The sequence below is a fragment of the Leucoraja erinacea genome, chromosome 19 (assembly GCF_028641065.1).
Source record: "Leucoraja erinacea ecotype New England chromosome 19, Leri_hhj_1, whole genome shotgun sequence".
NCBI lineage: Eukaryota > Metazoa > Chordata > Chondrichthyes > Rajiformes > Rajidae > Leucoraja > Leucoraja erinaceus.
The window spans coordinates 15,433,176-15,455,503 of record NC_073395.1 but is presented as its reverse complement, the minus strand read 5'-3'; the positions used below and the strand labels follow the sequence as shown (position 1 = coordinate 15,455,503).

The 22,328-nt window shown below is 40.3% G+C and overlaps 1 protein-coding gene across 7 annotated transcripts in view; it reads right to left on the bottom strand.

The window, feature by feature from the left end:
• Positions 1-240: 240 nt before the first annotated feature.
• cnot4b (CCR4-NOT transcription complex, subunit 4b) overlaps positions 241-22,328 on the bottom strand; it is a 120,864-nt gene continuing 98,776 nt past the window's right edge. For 4 of the 7 annotated variants that reach the window (XM_055650365.1, XM_055650364.1, XM_055650366.1 and 1 more), the window contains 2 exons: positions 14,092-14,298; positions 241-1,398 (listed from right to left, as the gene is read on the bottom strand). In XM_055650365.1, the coding sequence (XP_055506340.1) occupies positions 1,103-1,398; positions 14,092-14,298 (503 nt within the window). In that variant the 3' untranslated portion in view covers positions 241-1,102. The remainder of the gene's footprint in view (positions 1,399-14,091; positions 14,299-22,328) is intronic. The other 3 variants (XM_055650369.1, XM_055650370.1, XM_055650371.1) reach the window with 1 other exon arrangement.

Sequence of the window (22,328 nt, the reverse complement as noted above, 5' to 3'; positions counted from 1 at the left end):
GATTCTGAGGGTTTGTATTCACACTGCCTTTGAGAATGTTTGGATCAATTGGGGCTATATTCAAAATCAGATCAATTTATTTTAACGCATCTCCAGGTCTGGCATTAGTTGCAGAATGCATTCCATTTCCTAAAGATTAACTATACTGTTCATCCATGCTTAACCCCAGACAGTGCTACATTAGTTTGTCATTGAGGCAGTTGGTGAATGCAACAATAACTTAGATAAAGATCAAACACAGGCGGGTCAAGTATTTTTTTTATTTAAGATTTAGTCTTGAATCTTAATAGGTACATTTTTAGTTTTAGCGTCAAGGTTAACCACACTCTTCAAATACTGCATGTCCAGAACCTACAGATTATGTGAAGCAGCAGGCAGTTTCAACAAGGTGTGCGCCTGATGAATGAAGTGCCCCCAAATGCAGTGCTACCTCAAAGAGTTCCCTTTCCAGTGGATTTTAAATGTCAAGAGAGACAGACACAGAAAGACAGATAAAGAAATGAGTATATACCACTCTGTTCAGCAGTTCTTTATTGTTGTCTAGGTATTAAATTTGTGAATGCTTTTTAAAAAACATATTTCTTGTATTATTTAAGCTAAAGTCAAAATTAAAAAATCAAATTGTTTTAGTCAACTCATCCACTCCTCAGCTACATGCCCATTTAATCACTAATCGAAATGCTTATCCAACATGCCATTCTCCTGCAGACCGTGAACTCTAAAGCACTGTTAATTATTTGGCTAAGTATCAATTTGGAAAGTGACACTCAATCGTTTTACTGTGCAGCTTTGACATTACAGTGCATAAATTATTATTGCACGAGATACAAGCACGGTGAGCCGAGGGGGCTTCCGTCAGTGCTGAGCTGATCAATGTTTCTAGATGGGTCTTGAGGATTGGTTACCGATCAGCAGGAGTCACTTGCAGCCCACCCAAGGGAGGAGCATGCTGTCAAGAGGCTGGTGAGCAGAAAAAAAAATCTCCTGGTAATTCTAACGTCACGTTGCGATTGCATTGCATCTGGCACTGATCAGGAACTTAGATTATGTGTATTGAAGGAGAGAAAGAAAGGAAGAGAAGAGGGGAGTAAATCAGTTTTTCTTAGTGACGATCCAATGCAGAGCTCTGTAGTAGATCTGTGGGGGTTTTGTTGGGGGGTCTGAAGGTAGTCTGGAAACCTGGAGGTGGAGAGTGAAAATTGCCTGGGTTGGAGGGCGGTGGGTAAGGGGCCCAGCCAGCTCTGTGTAAGGGAATCTGTGTGTTGAAGGGATTACTGTGGCCTGTCTGTGCTGTCGTGGGGCCATCTACTTCTGTCAACGCCTGGAGCGACTTCAGCCAATGTGGAGGGTTGTCATCTTGCAGAGCATCTAAACTGTTCCCTGTGGATGCTGGGACACCTGCAGATACAAACAGACATACATTAACATTATTGATTTAAATTATACACAAGTAAAAAATCATGCAGCATAGTCTCTTTGAAAGACAAGGCAATTTTGAGTTCCAACAATGCAATCTGCAGAACTTTTACTGAACTATATTTGATGATTCTCATTTGAAAGTGACTATTGAATTTTTAAATGGAGAGACACAGTAATCTCGTTGTATGTGACACATGCAATGACAATAAAGCATTCCGATTCTAATTCTGATTCTGAATCTGCTTTCACCATTCTTTCTGACAGTGCATTTCAGATTCCTCTAAAACCTTCACACAACCTCCAAGCAGCTGAACAATACAATCTTAAATTGGGGACATCTTCCTGATAACCCAAAGGTTCCACACGGATTGGTAAAATAGAAGTGCCCACATTACCCACTGACCCCCCTCATCCACAATACCCACTGACCTCCTTATCCAATGGCCATCCAAACAGTCATTTAGGAGGAGGAGAAAAAAGGTTGCAAACTCCATTTTCTGAGCCAGGTTGTCAGTATCTACAAATTTTTGACTTCAATCCCTGGGCAGTTGTAATGCAACTTAGTTTCTCACCGAGGCCTTACCTACCCAGTTAGGCTTTGTGTCGTTGCTTTATTTCAGGCTTCCAACAATTGCTGTGCCCTCTACCTCCGTCCCAGTTTATTCTTGCTTCCTTCTCTACCTGCAATTCCTCCCAACAGATTAAAGTTGTCGTTTGTATGATTAGAAAACTGACAATGTAGTTTCTTTTTGCACTCCACCCAATTGTGTTCTTGGTTCTCTCCAACTACCTCTCTCCCCATTTCCTCCATTTTCTATATTTTCCAGGTTTTGACTAAAACTCGTCAATCTGCAACATCAACAGATTCTCTTCCCCGAGAAGCTGCCTGATCTGCTGACTATTTCCAGCATTTCCTATTTTTATTTCTGAGGCAAGTTGTTTGAGGAATGGATTTGGAAGATAGGAAGAGAATAGTTCTAAATGTGATGTTGTGGTTTGGAGGCAGGGAGGATGCCAAGAGCAATTTTTAACTCTAACATGGACGTGGGTTCTATTTAAGGGAAGTTGATTTGAGGAAGCCAGATCTGAATGGGCAGCAACTTCAACAAAGGACAAAAATTTTGCAGATGAAGTTAGGACTTTAGTTAGGACACATTTGGAGTATTAAGTGCAATTCTGGTCCCGTCACTACAGGAAAGATGTGGACGCTTTGGAGAACATGCAGATGAGTTTTACCACAATGTTGCCTGTATTGGAGAGAATTAGCCATAAAGAGAGGCTGGACAAACAAAGGTTGTGGGGAGACTTGACAGTGTACAGGCTCACAAGTTATAGGGGCAGAATTAGGCCATTTGGCCCATCAAGTCTACTCTGCCATTCAATCATGCCTGATCTATCTTCCCCTCTCAACCCCATTCTCCCACCTTCTCCCCATAACCCGACACCCGTTCTTTTCAAGAATTTGTTTATGCACTGACAGCCTCCACAGCCCTCTGTGGCAATGAATTCCACAGATTCACTACCCTCTGGCAAAATTAATTCCTCCTCATCTCCTTCCGAAAGGCTGAGGCGGTGACCTCTGGTCCTTGACTCGCACTAGTGGAAACATCCCTCTCCACATCCACTCTATTCAAGCAACTTCTATGGCACTTTCAGGGAAGTATGTACCTGCACTCCAAGATCCCTCTGTCTACACCACTCACTATCTACTTGTGGAGCCACTCCCTGCAACTCTCACCAACTTCTACAGGCGCACCATAGAATGCATTTTATGAGGATGTATCACAGCATGGTTTGGGAACAGCTCCATCCAAATCTGCAAGAAACTGCAGAGAATTTTGGACACAGGACTGACCACCATACAAACCAACCTCCCTCCCATCGACACCTCACACTGCCTCCGCAAGGCCGGCAGCATAATCAAGTACCAGTCTCACCCCGGTCGCTCCCTCTTCTCCCCTCTCCCATCACACTAGAAGTACAGAAGTGTGAAAACACACTCCTCCAGATTCATGGACAGTTTCTTCCCAGCTGTTATCAGGCAACTGAACCATCCTATCATGGCCCTGACCTCCCGTCTGCCTCATTGAAGACCATTGGACTATCTTTAATCAGACCTTACCTTGCACTAAACGTTATTCCCTTTATCATGTATCTACACAGTGGATAGTGTGATTGTAATCATGTATTGTCTTCCACTGACTGGTTAGCACGTAACAAAAACTTTTCACTGTACCTCAGTATATGTGACAATAAACTAAACCGAAGGTTCATAAGTTCTAGGAGCAGAATTATGTCCCATCAAGTATACTTCGCCAGTCAATCATGGCCGATCTATTTTTCCCCCCGAACCCCATTCTCCTGCCTTCTCCCCATAACCCCCGACACCCGTACTAAACAAGAATCTGTCTATCTCTGCCTTAAAAATATCCATTGACTTGGCCTCCACAGCTGTCTGTGGCAATGAATTCCAGATTCTCCACCCGCTGACTAAAGAAATTCTTCCTCATCTCTTTCCTGAGTGAATGTCCTTTTATTCTGGTCCTACTCTCCCAATAGTGGAAACATCCTCTCCGCATCCACTATATCCAAGCAACTTCTACGGCACTTTCGGGGATCCATGTCCCTGCACTCCTAGATCCCTCTGCTCCACAACACTCCCTGTCCACCCGTAACGCCACCCCCGAGAGGCATACATGGTCGTCAGTCAGGATGGAAATGTCAAATACAACATAGCTTTACGGTGAAACGGTCAAAGTTTAATGGAGATGTGAGGAGCAAGTTTTTTTGTTTTTTTTACACACAGGGAATGGCGGGTGCCTGGAACAAAGCAGTTATGGGAGGTGATGAAGGCAGATGTGAAAGTGGCATTTAAAGAGGCATTAGGTAGGCACATGCATATACAGGTAATGGAGGGATATGGACTATGTGCAGGCAGAGGAGATTTTTGTTTGGCACAGGTATTTTGGCTCAAATGGTCTGTTCCTGTGTTGTATTGATTTACAAGATTGAGCACATGGCTACACAGGTTTACCGAAGAGGTAGAAGTGCAATTCAGTTTGACTTGCATTAATCCAGGGATTGATTACTCAACCAGCATTCAATACAACCATCTCAACAATTCTAAGCCAAATGTCGTGCCACAGATAGTCATAAATATTGTCATAAAGATGAAATTATGCTTGTGTCTTTTAATTATCTCCACGGGGAAAGAATCTGATGAGACAAAAGGGAATCTAAAATGGAGGCCCCATGGCTTGGGACAATGGCATGACTTCAGGAACAAGGAGTTCGCCCGAGGGCTTGGTAAATATTTCCTCTGCTGATAAAAACGTGCAATATGGCTCTCACATTTTGTTACATCACAACAAAGGTATCCAGCAGTGGGACACAAAGGAATTACATATGTGTGCATTCTTTCTTGAAAGCAGTCAGAGGTTTTGCAAGATGCATGCAAGGTACATCACATTAGTGGATATAGCTTTTACAATAGCTTTCACACTTAATAACAACCTGCACTTAAACTCATAGTCGCCTCAAATGTGCAATAATTTTTATCAGCAAGATTATGCCCAATGTATTATTAATAATTGTACACAGAAGTATTATACTGCAAAAGGCCTATATACTTCAGTGTATTCAAGTGTTATGGTGAGATATTTACCCACACATAGCACACACATGGGGTTAGATTGCAAGAGTCCATCATTGACTTAATTGTACAGCAAGTCCAATACTCAACCATGCTATGGTTCAATATGTATATGGAAGAGATCCAAACCAACTAGTAGTGTTCCCATGGCTGGAGTTTATTCTTTTGGAGGAAAATTTCACATCCTTCCACTCTCCTACTTTAAGAAACAACTCAACATGCTTACAGAAGCAAAATGGATTGATGCAGCATTAATCATCATTCTGCTGTTTTGTTTCTTTTTACATAATTTAAGTGAACAGTAGTAAAAAGTTTACATACCCATTATACTCCACTGAAATCCTAGTGGCAGCACAATGAAATAATCAGAAAGGAAATTTTATTAAAGACGTATCTATTGCCTGAAGGTTACTCATTGATTGGAAATGAGTTTCCAGACGTTTAATTCTGTAGGCTTTTGCTATCATTCCACAATTCTGTTTACCAACTGCCAAGGGATAGAATCCAGTTGTAGATATCACTTCAGAGGAGTCTCTAGTTCATTAAGTTCTATTGACAAGGGTTTATAGATGTACGGTGGCAAAGGTTATACCTTCAGAGGTAAATTTCACATCTTTCTACTCTGCTATTTAATGAAAAAAAAAAACAATGACCGCTAAAGGTACTGCTAACAACGTGAAATACCAGATCTAGGAAATGACAGCACGTTATTAAATCATTATCTATCACTCAAAATTCTCTCAACCAAGAATGATCAGGAAACAAACATTATGCAAGCACAGTAGAGACCTTTCAGCAACAACTATAAAACACTACTTATCCCTTCTACCTTCTCACTGGCTTTCAGCCCCAACCACTTGTGCTGGGTTAGTACAATGGGTGAAAGCACCCTACACCTTGCCTTGGGGGGGGGCGCCACTCTAAGTACAAGCTTACACATGAAAGTCTGCTGTTATATCCATGGACATGCATCTACAGATTTCCATGCTTCCCTGCAAGGGTCCTTGATCAGTAATCTACAAGGGAAAACCTGCTGCAAAACGCAAAGTGGTGGAACTCAGTGGGTCAGGCAGCATCCATGGAGGGAATAGAAAAATTACATTTAGGATTGTGACCCTCTCAGACTGAAATGGACAGATGATGTTTCGGGTTACAACCCTTCTTCACACTGGACAACCCGATATTTGTCCTCCCCCCACTAAAACAGGTACAAGGCATGGTGTTGTACAAAACTCTCTAGTGTTTACACCATAGGAGATGGTGGTGCCATATACTGGACCAAACAGCCAAATCCTCATAGAAGTCTTCTTTACCACTTCATCCAACCCCCATCAATATAACTTTCTATATTGCTCTTTTACTCGTGCTTATCTAGCAGTCTGATGAATCCACCCAATGCGTTCATTTCATGTGCTTTCTGGGGTTTGAGCTCCACTTTCTATCCAAAAATTAGGCAGAAGGTTTCTGCTAAAATCACTATTGTATTGATTGGAAACTTATTTATACTTGGAGCTCTGTTCCCACCCATAAGTAGAAACGGCTCCATATCTTCCTCACAGAGCATTAATAATTAAAAATGTCATTAGATAATCCTATGTTCTCTCCTTTTGGACAGAAAAGGAATACAGTATAATGAATTTTACACTGAACTATGGAAGTCATTACTACTCGCCTGGATAACTTGTGCATTTCCTCGTCTCGTATGTCATTCTTCATTGTGTTACATTTTTAGTTTAAACAAGTTACTGAGCAAGCTTAAAGTGTTGCTTATCATTCAAAAGAAACTGCATTACTTCATTAGCCCTTTTCCCCCCGCAATACAATAAGCTCAATTATCCTCCTGAATTTTGTTGTGGTCATTCCTCTCAATTATCTATCGGCTGCCTCCATCATCTATTCTTGTGATATTGGCAGAGATATATTTGACCAGGACATTGGGATAACTCCACCATTCTTTTTTGAAATTGTGCCATGGATCTTTTATGTTGATCCAAATACAAAGGCGCTCTTGTTTTAACATCTCACCACATTAAGGATGAGATCCAATAGTACAGCATTCCCCAAGTATTACACTGCACTCTGTATTTAACTTCTAGCACTCAAGTCTAAGTGAGATTTGAATCCACAAATTTTGTACTTCGATGGGAACAATTTGTACCTTTATAGCACACATTACAGTAAGCAAAGGTGCTTCAAAAAGGCAACCTATCAAATTCTACATCATAAAAGAGATATTAAAATAGGTAACTGAAAGCTTGGCTGAAGCAAAGATGTGAGGGGCACAAAGATATCCAAGATTGTAACGTTAAAGGAGATAATAAGGCAAGAGAGAAATCATGGAGGAATATGAATACAAGGATGACATTTTAAAGGCTGAGGAAGTACTGCATTGGGATCAATGTCAGAGAGTTTAGACAACAAGTCAGCAAGACAGATCGAGTTCGTGGGCAAATTAAAGATTTACTCTTTAATCATTCAATTGCCAATTGAAAGACATTATTGTTTATTCAGTCCTAGGTATCAGACAAGCAGGTTGATACATCACAGGAATAGCAGAAGTTTGGGAATGACCAACAAATAAATCTTTGCCACATCAAATCAGGTCTGATTGGATGATCTCAAAATTTGGACGTTAGAAATTATAATTATTTTAGGATTTAAAGAATTTGTTTTAAGGGATTTCTGAACTCTCACGGGAAAACAAAATGAACATTTGTATTTTTGCAACAAAAAAAATATTGTAATCAAGCCATTCACACAATATAAATCAAAAATATTTCCACCTTCAATATTGAGCCAAGTCCTAGAGTGTGCGCTTTATAATTATCTTTTCAAATGAATATTGATTTAATGGATAGACCACATCAAACAAACCCACACTTCATTATGTACCATTTGCGTGTCAACTACTATCAAGGACTGTATTATGTTAGATATTTTAAAATACAGTATAACCAACAAAGCCAAATCCTAGAATCATTACATAGAAACATTTTTAAATTATTGATTAAAACCAATCAAGTAAGCCAAGCCAATGAAAATCAGCCATTTAGAAGAAGATCCTAATGCTAATAGCAGTCCATTCCAGCAGCATTTCAAAGTTTAGTTTGGAGATATAGCATGTAAACAGACCCTTCGGTCCTCCGAGACCACGCTAATCCTTGATCACCCCTTCACACTAGTTCTATGTTATCCCACTTACTAATCCACTCTGTACACGAGGGGGAATTTTCAGAGGACAATTAACCTACAAACCCACACGTCTTGGGATGTGGGACGAAACCGAAGCACCTGGAGGAAACCTATGCAGTCACGGGGAGAAAGTGCAAACTCCATACAGACAGCACCCGAGGTCAGGATCGGATCTTGGTCCTTGGCGCTGTGATGCAGCAATTCTAATGCAGCAATATGAGCCCAGACATTTTCAGTTGACCAATTTGGGGAAAGAATAACTTCAGCTGGTTGTTAAGATAGTGATTATATTCACTACAAGCAAATGCTGGAGACTAGAGGCACACACAAGATTATGTTGTGTTTGTGCTCAGCACTTGTGGGGCTCCACCCATGGCTGTGAACACAGGTTCCAAAGCATTTAGCAGAAAAACAAAATAAAGAAGGTATAAAGGAAAATAGTCCAAGGCTGGACAATTGGAAATAAAGCAGTTAGCTGGCCCGCTGAACTAAACTGATCCCTATTTACTTGGTAGCAATTCCACCCCACACAACTTACATTTGTGCAATAAATGGCAGGGAAAAAAATGATAGCAACAACCACAAATGTCTGTGCTGAGAATAACAATGCTCATGCCCATGCTGACAAAAATGAACCAAAACATTGTGGGTGCTTACAGCTTGGCTATTGAATCCATTGGCAATAGTGGGCATCATGAGAGGGACCTGTAGATTGGCTTTGAGACTTTGTTGCGCTGTTAATGTCAAATTCACAACTCCTTTGATGCATTCCTATGTTAGGTACCTGTATCAGAATACTGCTTCTCACTTACTGCTATTGATCTTTCCTTCCCTGTTTAACAATTTTAGCAACTTTTGAGAATGATCTTTACAAAAACGCAAATAACTAAGTCTCATCATTATTTGTTTTCCTCCAAGGTGTAAACGTGACAGGAACTTAAATCAGTAATCAAATAATGTAGTGTGTTCTCAATTCATAGCATTGATGGAGCATCTATAACATGTATGCCCAACAATGGTTTTTATGCCAACAATTTAAGTGTTTGTGATATATTTTAATAATTTGGCACTTTAGACATGAGCAGCTAACAAAAGCTCAGTTATGAATTTGCTCAATTGCAAACTGCACTGCAGAGATTAGTGGAATAAGATAGTTGATCCCATTCAGTTGAAGGATGAGCAGATTTTAATTTTATTTTATGTTTGGGAGGGGAAAGGAGAAGGATGGATGGATAGAAAGATAGGCTCTTGATCATTACATTCTACACATTGACTTAGACTTTCCAAACAGATAAATGTTCAGCATTACAAAGGAATGTGGAAACATAAGATACAAGAATCACCAGGCCATTCTATATAGTGTCGCAACCAGGCAGTAAGATGCATTTTCATTTAGTTTCTAATATAACAACATTTAAGACATTTGGACAGGTATGTGGATTGGAAGTTTATAGGGCTATGGGGCAAACGTGGGCAGGTAGGATTACTGTGAATGGGGTATCTTGGTTGGCATGGGCAAATTGGGCTGAAGGGTCTGATTCCATGCTGTACGATGCTATGACCAATTCATTTTGATGTGTTCAAATCTTAAAACGAATATACCCAGTTGTCTTTTGGGCTCTCTCTGCCATCCATCCAAACTCATTCATGGGCACAGTAGCTGACAGTTTCTTTGAACCCGTGTCAAACTCATTGGTAAGATTCCAACATGGCAGAGTGGAAATCAAATAGCCTGAGAGTCTCTGATATGACTGACCTAGCTCACTTCCTCTTAATTCAAACTGTCCCCAAAAATGATGATACATAAACAAATCTGAGAAAATGTCTCTTCAAAGACTTTAATGTTGACAATTCAGTTAGAAATAGACATCTCTATATTGGCCCTTGATGACTGGAAACTTGGTTGTTAATGGCTGAAATATCAGTAGTATTCGGCAAGATTGACAGGTTATGCAGAAGGATGGCAGGATAAAGCCTTAAAGAACCCAAGTGCCACCCAAGCACAAACACTGCCGATTTTATTGCCCTATGTCCCAAATGGTCGCAGAAACCATTTAGCTCCTCACCCAAGGAGAAATGGGCTGATCCCAAATGTCAGTCATCTTAGTATCGCACAAGCCAAACAGCACAGTTGAACTGGGAAAGGGTGCACCTTTTACATCTAATAACACAGAAAATGTTTATTCTGGAAGACGTCCCAAAGTAATTTGTGATTAACCAAAATGGCACTGTCCAGCAGACTAGAGTTTAGAACATGGTTTTTGCCAGTGCAGAAAGCTATTTTATTTTGCAGTTCAAGGAATATTCTCATAATTTGCTCCTTCTATGTTGATCTATTATTCAGGAGACTGGGAAACAAACCCTTCAGTAAATGGTATTGGATCCTTCATGAAATGTGGGAGGAGTATCACTCTGTGGAAAAACCCTCTGAACTAGCCTTGAGCCAATTCACTTGTATTAAGTCACAACTAAACCAGAGAATGTAGACCGAGTATGTGATGGCACGTGGTGCCTCTAGGATGTAACTACCGAGTAGGTGAGAAACAAGAAAACAAATTGCCCATGGTTAATGAATGAGACCCATTTATATACACACACAAGTTGACTTTGTACACGAGTTGGAAAATTAAACAATAAAAATCACTCAATATGGTAACTATTAGGTGAGAGGGACGAAGTTTAAAGGAGATTGCGGGGCAATTTTTTTAATTTTTTCTAAAGAGTGGTGAGTGCCTGGAATGTGTTTCAAGAGGTAGTGGTTGACGCAGATACGAGTGGGATTTACAAGACTTTGGGATATGGATTATGTGCAGGCAAATAAGATTCTGACCTGGCATTGTGATCAGCACACACACTGTGGGCCGAACTGCCTGTTCTGGTGCTGCGCTGTTTTATGTTTCAAGTTCATACCTCCACAGCATTGTAATGAAAAGCATCAAAAGCATACAAGACTGATGAGTGGAGAATGAGATTAAACAAACTCTGCCATTCGTAGGAACGAACATTCATACATAATTCTGACTTCTCAGATTAATATTATGGGAAGTGGCTCACATGTAGAGGAGGCCACAAATTGGGCATTCGTAACCCAGGGACAGAAATAATCCACCTCATTCTCACTTGGGGTCAAACAGAACAGTGGTTCTACAAGGAAAAACAGAGATACGGGTCCATGAAACATGATCTCTTGATATCCAAGGACATGCAGTCCTTGTCCTCATTAACACCAAATATGTTTGTTTTGTATCACAGGCAAATGAGCGGCTGAGATTCATTTCTTCCTACAGGCTACTCATTCTGATCACTCGTGGGAGAAGACCACTCTAAGCACGCTTGCTGTACTGGAGCCCCAATGACCCATTGCACAGATTCAAGTGGGATGAAGGTATAAGGGAGCAATCGCAATTCTATGAACTTCAATCTCGAAGGCAAGAGAAACTTGGTCAACAAAGAAATAAAAGGGCTGATAACTGACCAAAGGTGACCAGCAATGGACTTGCTTTACACAGAAATTGTTTGTAGAAAATCTTAGCGCATAAAGCAATAAAGCTGGCATTAATCTTGCATCTTACACACCTTCTGTGTACCTAAAAGGCCCTGAATGCTAATGAAATTACTATTTTAACTAGTTAAAAAGCACAAAATCTGGCAACCAATTTTGAGCAAGCTTTCAGAAACAGGATATGATAATAAAATGAATCTGCATTATGATGGTGTTGGGCAAAGTACAAATATGACAGAGGAAACTTCTCTACCACTTCAAAAAGCAAAATATCTCTGGGTCCACCCACAAGGAAAGATGGCTGGCACCTCTAACTGTGCATCAACCAAGATTTTTTGTGTTCAAGTCTCTGGAGTGGGAATGGAATACAATCTTTGAATCAGCGGAAAGATTGCAACTGACCATATCATAGCTGGGAGCACCCCTCTGATCAAAATGCAACACAAGACACAAGCTAGAATAATGCAGTGCAGCAGCCGCCATGATGGAGATCAGTCGATTGTCCGTTTGACAATACACTGAGGTAACGTGAAGGCCACTTACTGTGATGGAGAAGCTTCAGGTTAGAATTTCAAAACCACAGCATGGTACCAACAAATTGCCAACTCAACCAAACTATAAATACCATCCAGATGAACTCATGCTTTGCCTTCTTTGAGCTTAGGAATCAAAATCAAATAGGTTGATGAGCAATATCAGCTGTTTTGTTTCCAAGCACATGGGTCATTCACTCTGAGATTTTGAAAATAAGAGGAAATCTCTCTGCATTTGAAAATATATAATAGCCATAAGTAGCACACACTCATGATGAGGCTAAGTGAAAGCAAGAACAGTCGTTTTACAGAAGAGTATTCTCAGTTTACACCATTCACAATGGAGTACTTAAGAAATTTAGTGGCAAATGTTAGTTTCCAATAGAAAGTCCCCACTCATAACATGGGATTTCACTGCTTACATCTAAAGACATGTGTTCATAGTCCAATCATAGCTCAACATGAAATGGGCATTTGCGTAGAGTTGTGTTTCTTTCTGCTCAGTCTAGTGGAACCTCTGATCAATAGGTCAACAAAGCAATAAAACCAAATATATTGTAATTCACTTCACAGAACCTCAGTGCAGATCAGTGATTGAATTTGTACCACATTCAGCAGTTCCAGTTGCATTTTGTTTTGTATTTACAAGATTCTCCACATTTTTCCGAGGGTTCACAGATATTTGGATAGAATTTGCCTTTGGGCCATTGATCCTTGCCAAATCTTTAACTTTCCAACTGCTCCCCACAATCTCACAGTTTAAGATACAAATCCAATTCTTTTCAGGAATTAATTCATACCAAAATGAATGCAAGGGGCTATTTCAATAGACATCATTACTACAACTAAATATGTTTATGTTGCCATTGCTCACATACTTTTCAGCAAATTGCTCACAAAAAAGCAGCATTTCCATGACAAATAAAATTCATGCGAGGAACTGCAAAAGTCAGTATTATATCTAAAGACACAAAATGCTAGAATAACCCAGCGGGTTAGACAGCATTTCAAAAGAGGAAGGACATGTGACATTTTAGGTTGAGACCCTTCTTCAGACCGTCTTCAGCATTTGTGTAGTAAAGATGTGAGATTTATCTGAAGGGGAAACTTAAGTTCATTTATGGATCAATATTTGTTGGCGTGTTAACGTAATAATGCTAGTGAATGGAAAGATAAATGGAAAATCATTTCAAAAGCATCACCGAACATATAATGGAACAACACTGACTGAACCCATTACAAGCCCCATTTGTAACAAACCTATACCAAGCAGGTCAGTTAGATCAATTAAAAACTCTCTCTATACAATGCACGTTTGTAATGGTAAAATTGAGTAAGTGTATGTTAAAACATACCTTTCTATCACTTCCCACTGGAACCCAAGTAATCAACATCCCAACAAGTCAAACTGTGTAATAGAGACCATGAGTCATGCACTATTTCCCAGAGTTCGAGCCAAGCAAACTCTCGGGTGGGTCTGGGACTCATTATGAACCATCTTTGACCTGGTTTATCCTGTCCAACAGTGGAAATCAAAGTAAGTATATCATAAATGAGGAACAGCAACATGTGGCACTCTACCTGCCCAAACAATCCCTTCAACACCTGAAATTATGGAACAAAAAGATCTCATGGGTATCAATTTCAAAACCAGAAATCAGAATCAATGTTGATTTTGCCAATCAGTATTGTTTCATAATTTGAATGTAGTTCAAATCTGAACCACTGGATCCCAACTGGATTGGTACAGAGGTAAAGGAGTGCGCTGAATGGAGATGATCGGTTGGCCTCACCTGTTATAATTGCTGGGTCCATCCAGCTACTCCCACTCTCCCAGTTCAGGCTGGTGCTGTTGGCTGAGGTTGTTGCTGCATGGTTCACTGAAGAGCAGGAAGCAGCATTTGGTAGTCCCCCAAAATTGATGTTAATATTTGGTAACAGTGCCCGTAGACCATCCTGCCACTCTTTCACATTTAAACTTGCCACATTACTGCCGCTGTCTGAAAAAAATAAAATAAAATAAAAGGAAAAACAAAAATTAACTGGGCATTGCCAGATAAGTTTTGGAATTTATTGGTCTCGACTCCATGCCACTTAAGGGGATAGAACATGTTCAACAAACTGTTCACATGCATACAATGACTCTGCCTAGGTTGAGCTTGCATATACAAATTGCCATTCCTATTACAGGAGACCCTAAATTTTCACTGCCTTTTCTCAATGAAGCTGGCGTTCTATTTCTCCACTAATGGTTACTTGCTGGCTCACACTGCGTCTCATTGGTCTTAAAGCATCCTTAGAATCCCACCTCAAATTTAGTCACAAGGCCCATGTCTATTCTGTGAACTTGACTCAAGATCACATACTTCCTCATGTCACCCAACACCGCATGGAATGCTTTGACCTAGTGTGCATTCCACCTTCCAAAAGCCATACATGCTCATCAGTGCTACCATACACAATTCATTAAGATCACAACTTATTTAGCTAACACATCTGCAACTCAGTCATATTGTCGAAAGTAATGCACAATCACCGTACTTGAAACTGTCAAGAAAAACGTGGACTGTATAAACTGCTCACTGCGCAGTTATTAAAAAGTGTTCAACAAATTAGTTCAGAATAATCAACAGCTAACTTTATCTACTTTTACAGGCCCAAATAATTTGTCAGAGTACAATTAGTCTGTGCTCAGGAGCATAGCAAACTACTATTACCTAATCTAAACTACATAGACCAATAGCATAAATGCTGTGCACCCGAGCTAAGCACATACAGTTCAAATTTGTAAACCCTAAAAACTGGAGATTCCACCAATTGAACTTTCCACTTCCTTTCATCCCAGAGGATGAGAATGAATGGACAGAGTTTTGGACTCCTTCAAAGATTACCTCAAGTTCAACTAGCCCTCACTGTCCACACCATTATTACCTCAATGCCAATCTGTACTATACAAACCCAAATGTGGACCAACAGTTAGAGTTCTGGGGTGGGAGATTGCAACCTTCATATGGTCCCTCCTGTTTCAATGAATGCAATAAATCTGGCGTGCATAATCAAATAAGATCAAATAGAACAAGTTGTCCTACAACTTTAGGCTGTGCAAGCCATACGCAAGAAGAAGAAGAAGAAGTTAGTGTTCTGGACAAGTGATCGAAAGACATAATTTGAATAGAACGGCAACTAAATCAATCAAAATCAATTAATTTATTTTAGAAGCTCATCTCAGAAAACAAACTAAGTGACTACTGCATTGTCATAAAATGTTGTAATGGGGAAGCCATTCCACAGGTCCACCAATGTAGTTGACTCAGCTCAAGGGCAATTAGTGATGGACATTTACTGTCAGTATTGCCACATTCACATTCTGCGAACAAATAAATCCTCACTAATTCTACACACAGGTCAGAACTCAAACGGTGATTGTGAGGTGAGGACATTGATTCATTGCTTAACACATTTGATTGGTTGAAAATGAACAAAATCAAGAAAGATAGGAGATCCACTAAAATGTAGTTATGAGATATACCAAAAGGGCTCGTCTCCATGCAGTAAAGATCTGTGATCTATCTCTTTTGGCAGCTACAATAACTCCAATTATTAATGCAGATCAAGATGCGTAGTATCCCACGGTGAAAACTATTCTGCTGTGAGAAATGCAGTTATAGGAACCCACACATCTGACACCAGGAACAATATTTTCGGAAACAAAGTTCTCACAAATAACCTAATAATGTCCACCTAATAGGAAATGCGATGTGCACACCTCAGCTCCACCATAATTAGCACCCGTGAAAATTCTTGTCTTTTCCACCAGACAGTTAAGATACTTGATGCGAACAACAAGGAAGTGCAGGAGCCAATTGATTGTAAAATAATGTTCTTAGAGTAGAAAAACACATATTTCAAGAGGCTGGGGATGGGTGGGAAATAAATGGATGCTTCGCCATCTGAAGACAAAGGTATTTTCAAAACAATGAATAAATACCTAATAATAAAATACAGCTGATGGGCAAAAGGAAGGTAATTCAGCTGGGACACAGAAGCAGGCAGTGCTGGATGGAAGGGACACTTGGAAGAGTTCCACAACTGAGGCTATTGTGAATATCCCCAACTTCCATGTAAATCCTGTCATGGAGATCTGGCATGCTTGGTGCTTTTCTGACTGCTGCTACTCCATTTGGGGCATCATGGGTGCTCCAAATGTAGGAGCAGAGAGTTGATGGTCATTACAGTTATTCAAAGCCAATGGGAAGCAAGGGCAAAAAAGAGAACGCTTATTCCATCTATCAAGTACATAAAGTATTTTCATAAAATAAAAATGTAAACTCAGCAAAAAACATTGTCAACTGAGATGGATTATGAAGAATCTTTATCGTTTGGTTATCTCCAAAGGTTCATGAGCGTCCAATTCTTGCAACATGACGATTTGTTAATCATGATCCCAAACCACAGATATATCAAAGTGCACGATGGCTATGCCGTTCGCACCAATCCTCTTCTTGACGTTTGTTGCGATATTGCACCTTACCTTCCACAAGCTTCCTGCTGGGGTAGAGCTAATTTAAAAGGTGACCAGGAAAATGTTCAAGCTTCATCTCCACTTCAGCACCAAGTTCACCTCAGTCAGAGTTACAGTATACAGTATACAATGTACACATTAAATGGCATGACATGTGGACTTATTCGCTGATCCCGACGAGAATGGGGGTTACACAAAGATAGAAAGGTCCTTACCACCCTGCATATATCATCCCTTGTCTGCACCAACCTCCATTTTTAAAGAAACTCTGGAAAACGTGCATCACTTGCCATACCTTGAGGGCCATTTCACAGACAAGGCAGATATTGAAAAATGCACGAGCCAAATGAGGAAAAATATAGTTGGAAACAAAGCGCTTAATCCCAGCATTGTCTACTAAACAATGATTACTGCTAGGTGGTAAACTTTGAACAATCTGCTGTTGGAACTACTAAGAGGTATCACCCTTGACTGCACAATATCTTCCAAATCCATTACCAGAGAGGTCAAGATCAAAACCTTCACTCAGGCCAATACAAAGATCTTGACTGTACTTTACCAGCTCTGCCAGATAGCAGAAACTAGCACTCTTCACCAAGCTCCATCACTCCAATATTCCACAAGAGCAGAGAGAACAAGTATACTCTCAAAATGTCTGAATAACTGTAATGGCCATGAATTCCCTGCTCCCGTGGCGCCCCAAATGGAGTAGCAGCAGTCAGAAAAGCACCAAGCATGCCTGATCTCCATGACAGGAGTTGCATGGAAATTATGAGGAAAGGCAGCAAACAACAATCCAATCTACTTGGCCCATCATGCCACTTATCCCATCTATAGCAGGATTCTTAACTGTACGTTAGGTTAATTTATAGCCTGGAACAGGCCCTTCTGCCCAACCGAATCTGCTCCAACCAACGATTCTCCCACACACTAACATTATCCTACAACACTAGGGACAATTTACATTTAAACCAAGCCAATTAGCCTACAAACCTGTACGTCTTTAGAGTACAATAATACTCCTCAGTCATCTCAGAATTTACAGAAAGTATGCAATCTTTCTACAGAAATCATTTGACTATTACTTCATTTTTTAATTAGTGGATGATTTCAACTTGTCTGAATTTTTAACCATTTTATTTTCTAAAAACAATACAACAGATCCTCGAGTAAAGATTCTTCAATGCTACCGGTCAGTTGCTTTTAGTTGGTTGAAAAGTTTTTCTTTTGCCTTCTCCCTCCCCACCCACCCCAACCGTGCATAACCCCAACCCTCCTCCCCCTCCCCCCATCTCTCTCAATCCTTATCACTCAATACTAATTCAGTCTTCATTTCAGAATCCATAAATCGGAGGTACAAAGGGATTTGGGAGTATTGGTGCAGGATTCCCAGAAAGTTGATCTGTAAGTCGAATCGGTAGTCAAGAAAGCAAACTCAATGTTAGCATTTATTTCAAGAGGACTTGTATACAAAAACAGGTATGTAATGCTGAGGCTCTATAAGGCCACATTTGGAATTTGGAATATTGAGCAATTTTGGGCACCATATTTGAAGAATGATGTGCTGACTGGAGAGGATCCAGAGATTTACAAGAATGATCTCAGGAATGAGTAGGTTAACCTATGACGAGCGTTAGTCGGGCCTGTACTCATTGGAGTTTATAAGAATGAGGGGGGGACCTCATTGAAACATACAGAATGGTGAGAGGCTTGGATAGAGTGGATGTGGAGAGGATGTTTCCACTAGTGGGAGAGACAGAACTAAAGGACGTTCTTTTAGGATGGAGATAAGGAGAAATGTCTTTAGTCAGAAAGTGGTGAATCTGTGGAATTCTTTGCCACAGAAAGCTGTGAAGGCCAAGTCAGTGGATATTTTTAAGGTAGATAGCGATATATTCTTGATTAGTACAGGTGTCAGGGGTTATGGGGAGAAGGCAGGAGAATGGGGTTAGGAAGGAGAGATAGATCAGCCAAGATTGAATGGCGGAGTAGACTTGATGGGCCGAATGACCTAATTCTTCTTCTATCACTTATGACCTTATAACCTTCATTTCCACACCATAATCCTGTTTATCTGGTCAAAGTAGGATTTTAAGCTATTTTCATTTTGCAGCTATTTAATACTGCCAAGCTTCTACAACGTTTAAGAAATTAAAACACAAGCAAAATTGTGCTGATTACTCCAACTACCCAGAACATTGGAATGAAAGTTTGTTCCATTTCACTGGTGACTTTGTTAACGGTCAATTCTGCCTGCCCCGATCCATCTGATAATTACACTGTACACAAAGGAACTGATTTTCAAACACAATCATTTGAAGTGTCAACATAAATCACGAGGTTACACAATGACTATAAATGCCAGTATCGCAAAGGTTAGAGATCCAGCTGGCTCTGCTGTTTGTCAAATCATTTCAAGCAACATTAATATTCAGAAATGAAAGGTGAAATAATGGCTCTAAGTTTCAAACAGCTAGGGCACTGCCAGGAAAAGTTTCTGCTCAGGAGTAGGAATGTTGACTGGAGACAAGGAGCAATAAAGGGGAGGGATGTGTAAAATTCCAGCGAATTAAACCATAGGTTGCTGTCACTGAGGAAGATTAAATAGATAAGAGGCATAAGACTGGAGGGCTGAAGCCTGCAATATCAGTTTGCAAGAGGAATGATGAAACATAACTACTGGATCTCAGGAAGTAATGTTGGAATGCTATGAGCTCCAACTGGGATCAAGTTGGGAGCATCAAGTGCAGTTCCTTTCGCCACATTATACGGTGATGGCTCCAGTAAGGATAGTGAGGAGATTTACAAAGTTGGTGCCAGATTTTTAGAAGCGAAGTTATGAAGAACAATTGGTTAGGCAGGGATTGCTTTATTTAGGCAGCTGATAAGAAAGTTCGAGATGTATACATTTATAGGGTCATGGACCGTGTGTAAAAGACCCATTTCCCTGTCAGAGCACTCAAATACATGAACATCATCGAATCAAAGCAAAGATCAAAGGGGAGTCAAAGAAAAATTATAATCACAAAAATGGGGATTGACGTTTGGAACTCGAGCCAGAAAGAATTGAGGCAAAAAAATTTACATTTTAAATTATTTGGATGAACATTTGAGATATGACCTACAATCCAGATGGAAAGTTTTAAGTAATAGAGTTATTTGGACTAATTTTGTGATGGCATGAGAGGAAGTAGTAGCAACCCCTCAGTGTCTGTTCTGTCATTCAACAAAACCATGGTTGATGCTGTGTCTTGTCTAATGTACCCCTGTGCACTAGATCCTTTGATTTGTTTGGTGTCCAAAAGTCAATCTTAGCCTTTGAAAATACAGAGTGACAGAGAATCCACATCCCTATTGTTAGAAGCCATTGCATACAGTAAGTTCTCACCTCAGCCATAGACGGTCAACCCCCTCAACCCAAGACTCTGCCCTCAAGTTCTCGTCTCTCCAGCCTCTCTGCACTTTAACTGTTACTTTCACTGAATTGTGCACTGCCAATCTAATTTCCCCAATGAAATTACTGCTCAATTCCAGTGACTAGAGATCAACTTTACAATTTCTCCTCAAAAGACATTACTCATTTTAGAAATAAAACAGAAGCACTCTGCTCAGACAGCCTGTAACGTTGATACTAGCCTGTAACATTAACTCAGATTATTTTTCCATTAATGTTGTCTGACCTGCTGTTTCCAGCATTTTGTGTTATTATTTTAGATTTCCAGTGTATGCAGTTTTTTGGGTGTCAATCTCATCTAATTTAATCCACCTGGGAAAACTACTCCAGTGACTGAAGCATGCATTCGTTCTTTGTACAAGGTGACCAAACACTACATATTTTAAATGAAGCCCAATCAAAGGTCTGTATTCTGAGCAAAAACCTCATTACTTTTGTACTAATGCCTGGATTGTAAAAATGAAGATACTAGACTTCATAACGGCTTTCAACACCTGGATTTTTACATTTTGAGAACAAGCACATCACATTATCTGTTAACTGTTATAAATCATTACTAAATTTGTTTGCATAATTTCATATTTTCCAAAATTACAATTCATTTGCCACCTTTTTGCCCATTTGCAAATCTTCAGTTTCTTCACACCATTCTTCGAGCTGATGGCCACCTTTTTCAGCAGCAAATGTAGATACTCACTTCCACACCAGTGTTTTTCAGGTTTATACCTCCTTTCCCATTTTGTCTATGCTCTCTAAACATCTTCTGCTTAGTGTATTCAATTCCCAACTTTGGTCATCTTGCAGCTCCACGTCTATCCCGCTACAAGGCGAGGAGCTTTCAGTCGCCTTATTTGAGATATTTTCACATTCAGACACATTTCTTAAACCAGGTTTCCTGTATTGACCATCAACCATCGCCTTCTTACCATGGGTTCACGTGTCATCTCATTGTTGACTACTAAAGCAGATAATTTTTAAGACATCCAAAATGCACCCTATTTGGACTTTCTCCCCACAATTCATTTCACAAGATCCACCCTGCACCAGCGCCAGAATATTGTCCCCCAAAGACAGGTCTTTCAATTAGCATTTTTTCAGGATCTGGCAGTCACAAATGAGTGTTTGAAAATAGAAACATAGAAAATAGGTGCAGGAGTATTGATTCAATATGATCATGGCTGATCATCCAACTCAGTATCCTGTACCTGCCTTCTCTCCATACCCCCTGATCCCTTTAGCCACGTGTGCTTGGTTGCCACCTCCTTAAAACTCTGCAGCCCTTCCGAAGAAGATATTGCCACATTAGTTTGGGTAGAAGGTTCAGGATTTCAATCCAGTGACACTGAAGAACAGAACGCATTTGGGTGCAGGGTAACCAGCAGGTTCTATTGAAGTGGCCAGTGAGAGCAATGGCATGCATGTTGTCAATGATAAACACTGCAGTCATCTTGTGCTGGAGGTGGAGGGAATAAATGTTGTGGGGGCGAATGAAGTGCAAATCAAGTGAGCTGCTTTATTCAAGCTGCACTCATCTAGACAAGTAGAGGCAATTTCATCATCCCGACATGTTTTATGGATGGTGGAAAGGCTCTGGGGCTTCAGGTGGTGAGTCTCTCTCCATAAGATTCCTCTGACCAATTCTTGCAGCCATCCTTGCAGGTCCAGTTGAGTTCTTGGTCAAGATGGGGACGGACACTGCGAATGGAATGTAGGGATGAATATATCCCCACTGAATATAGGGATGAATATTTAAAGTGTCTTCTTGGGGACGGTCACTGTGCGGCATTTTCATGGCATCACTGTTATTTGCTTCTTATCAGCTCATAACTGCAGGCTTGCTGCTTGCAGATAAGGGCTGATTCATTTGCTTAGGAGTTACAAATAGTCCGAAGCACTGTATTCAATTGAAATCCCCATTGGACCATGTTGGAAGGAAGGTCATTGATGAGGCTTCACTTTCACTTCAAAGAAAAAACTCAACCAAACTGGTAAGACATGACCTGATGGCAGGCAAAGCCATGATGACTGTCCTTAGTCAATTTTCTTCCAAATAT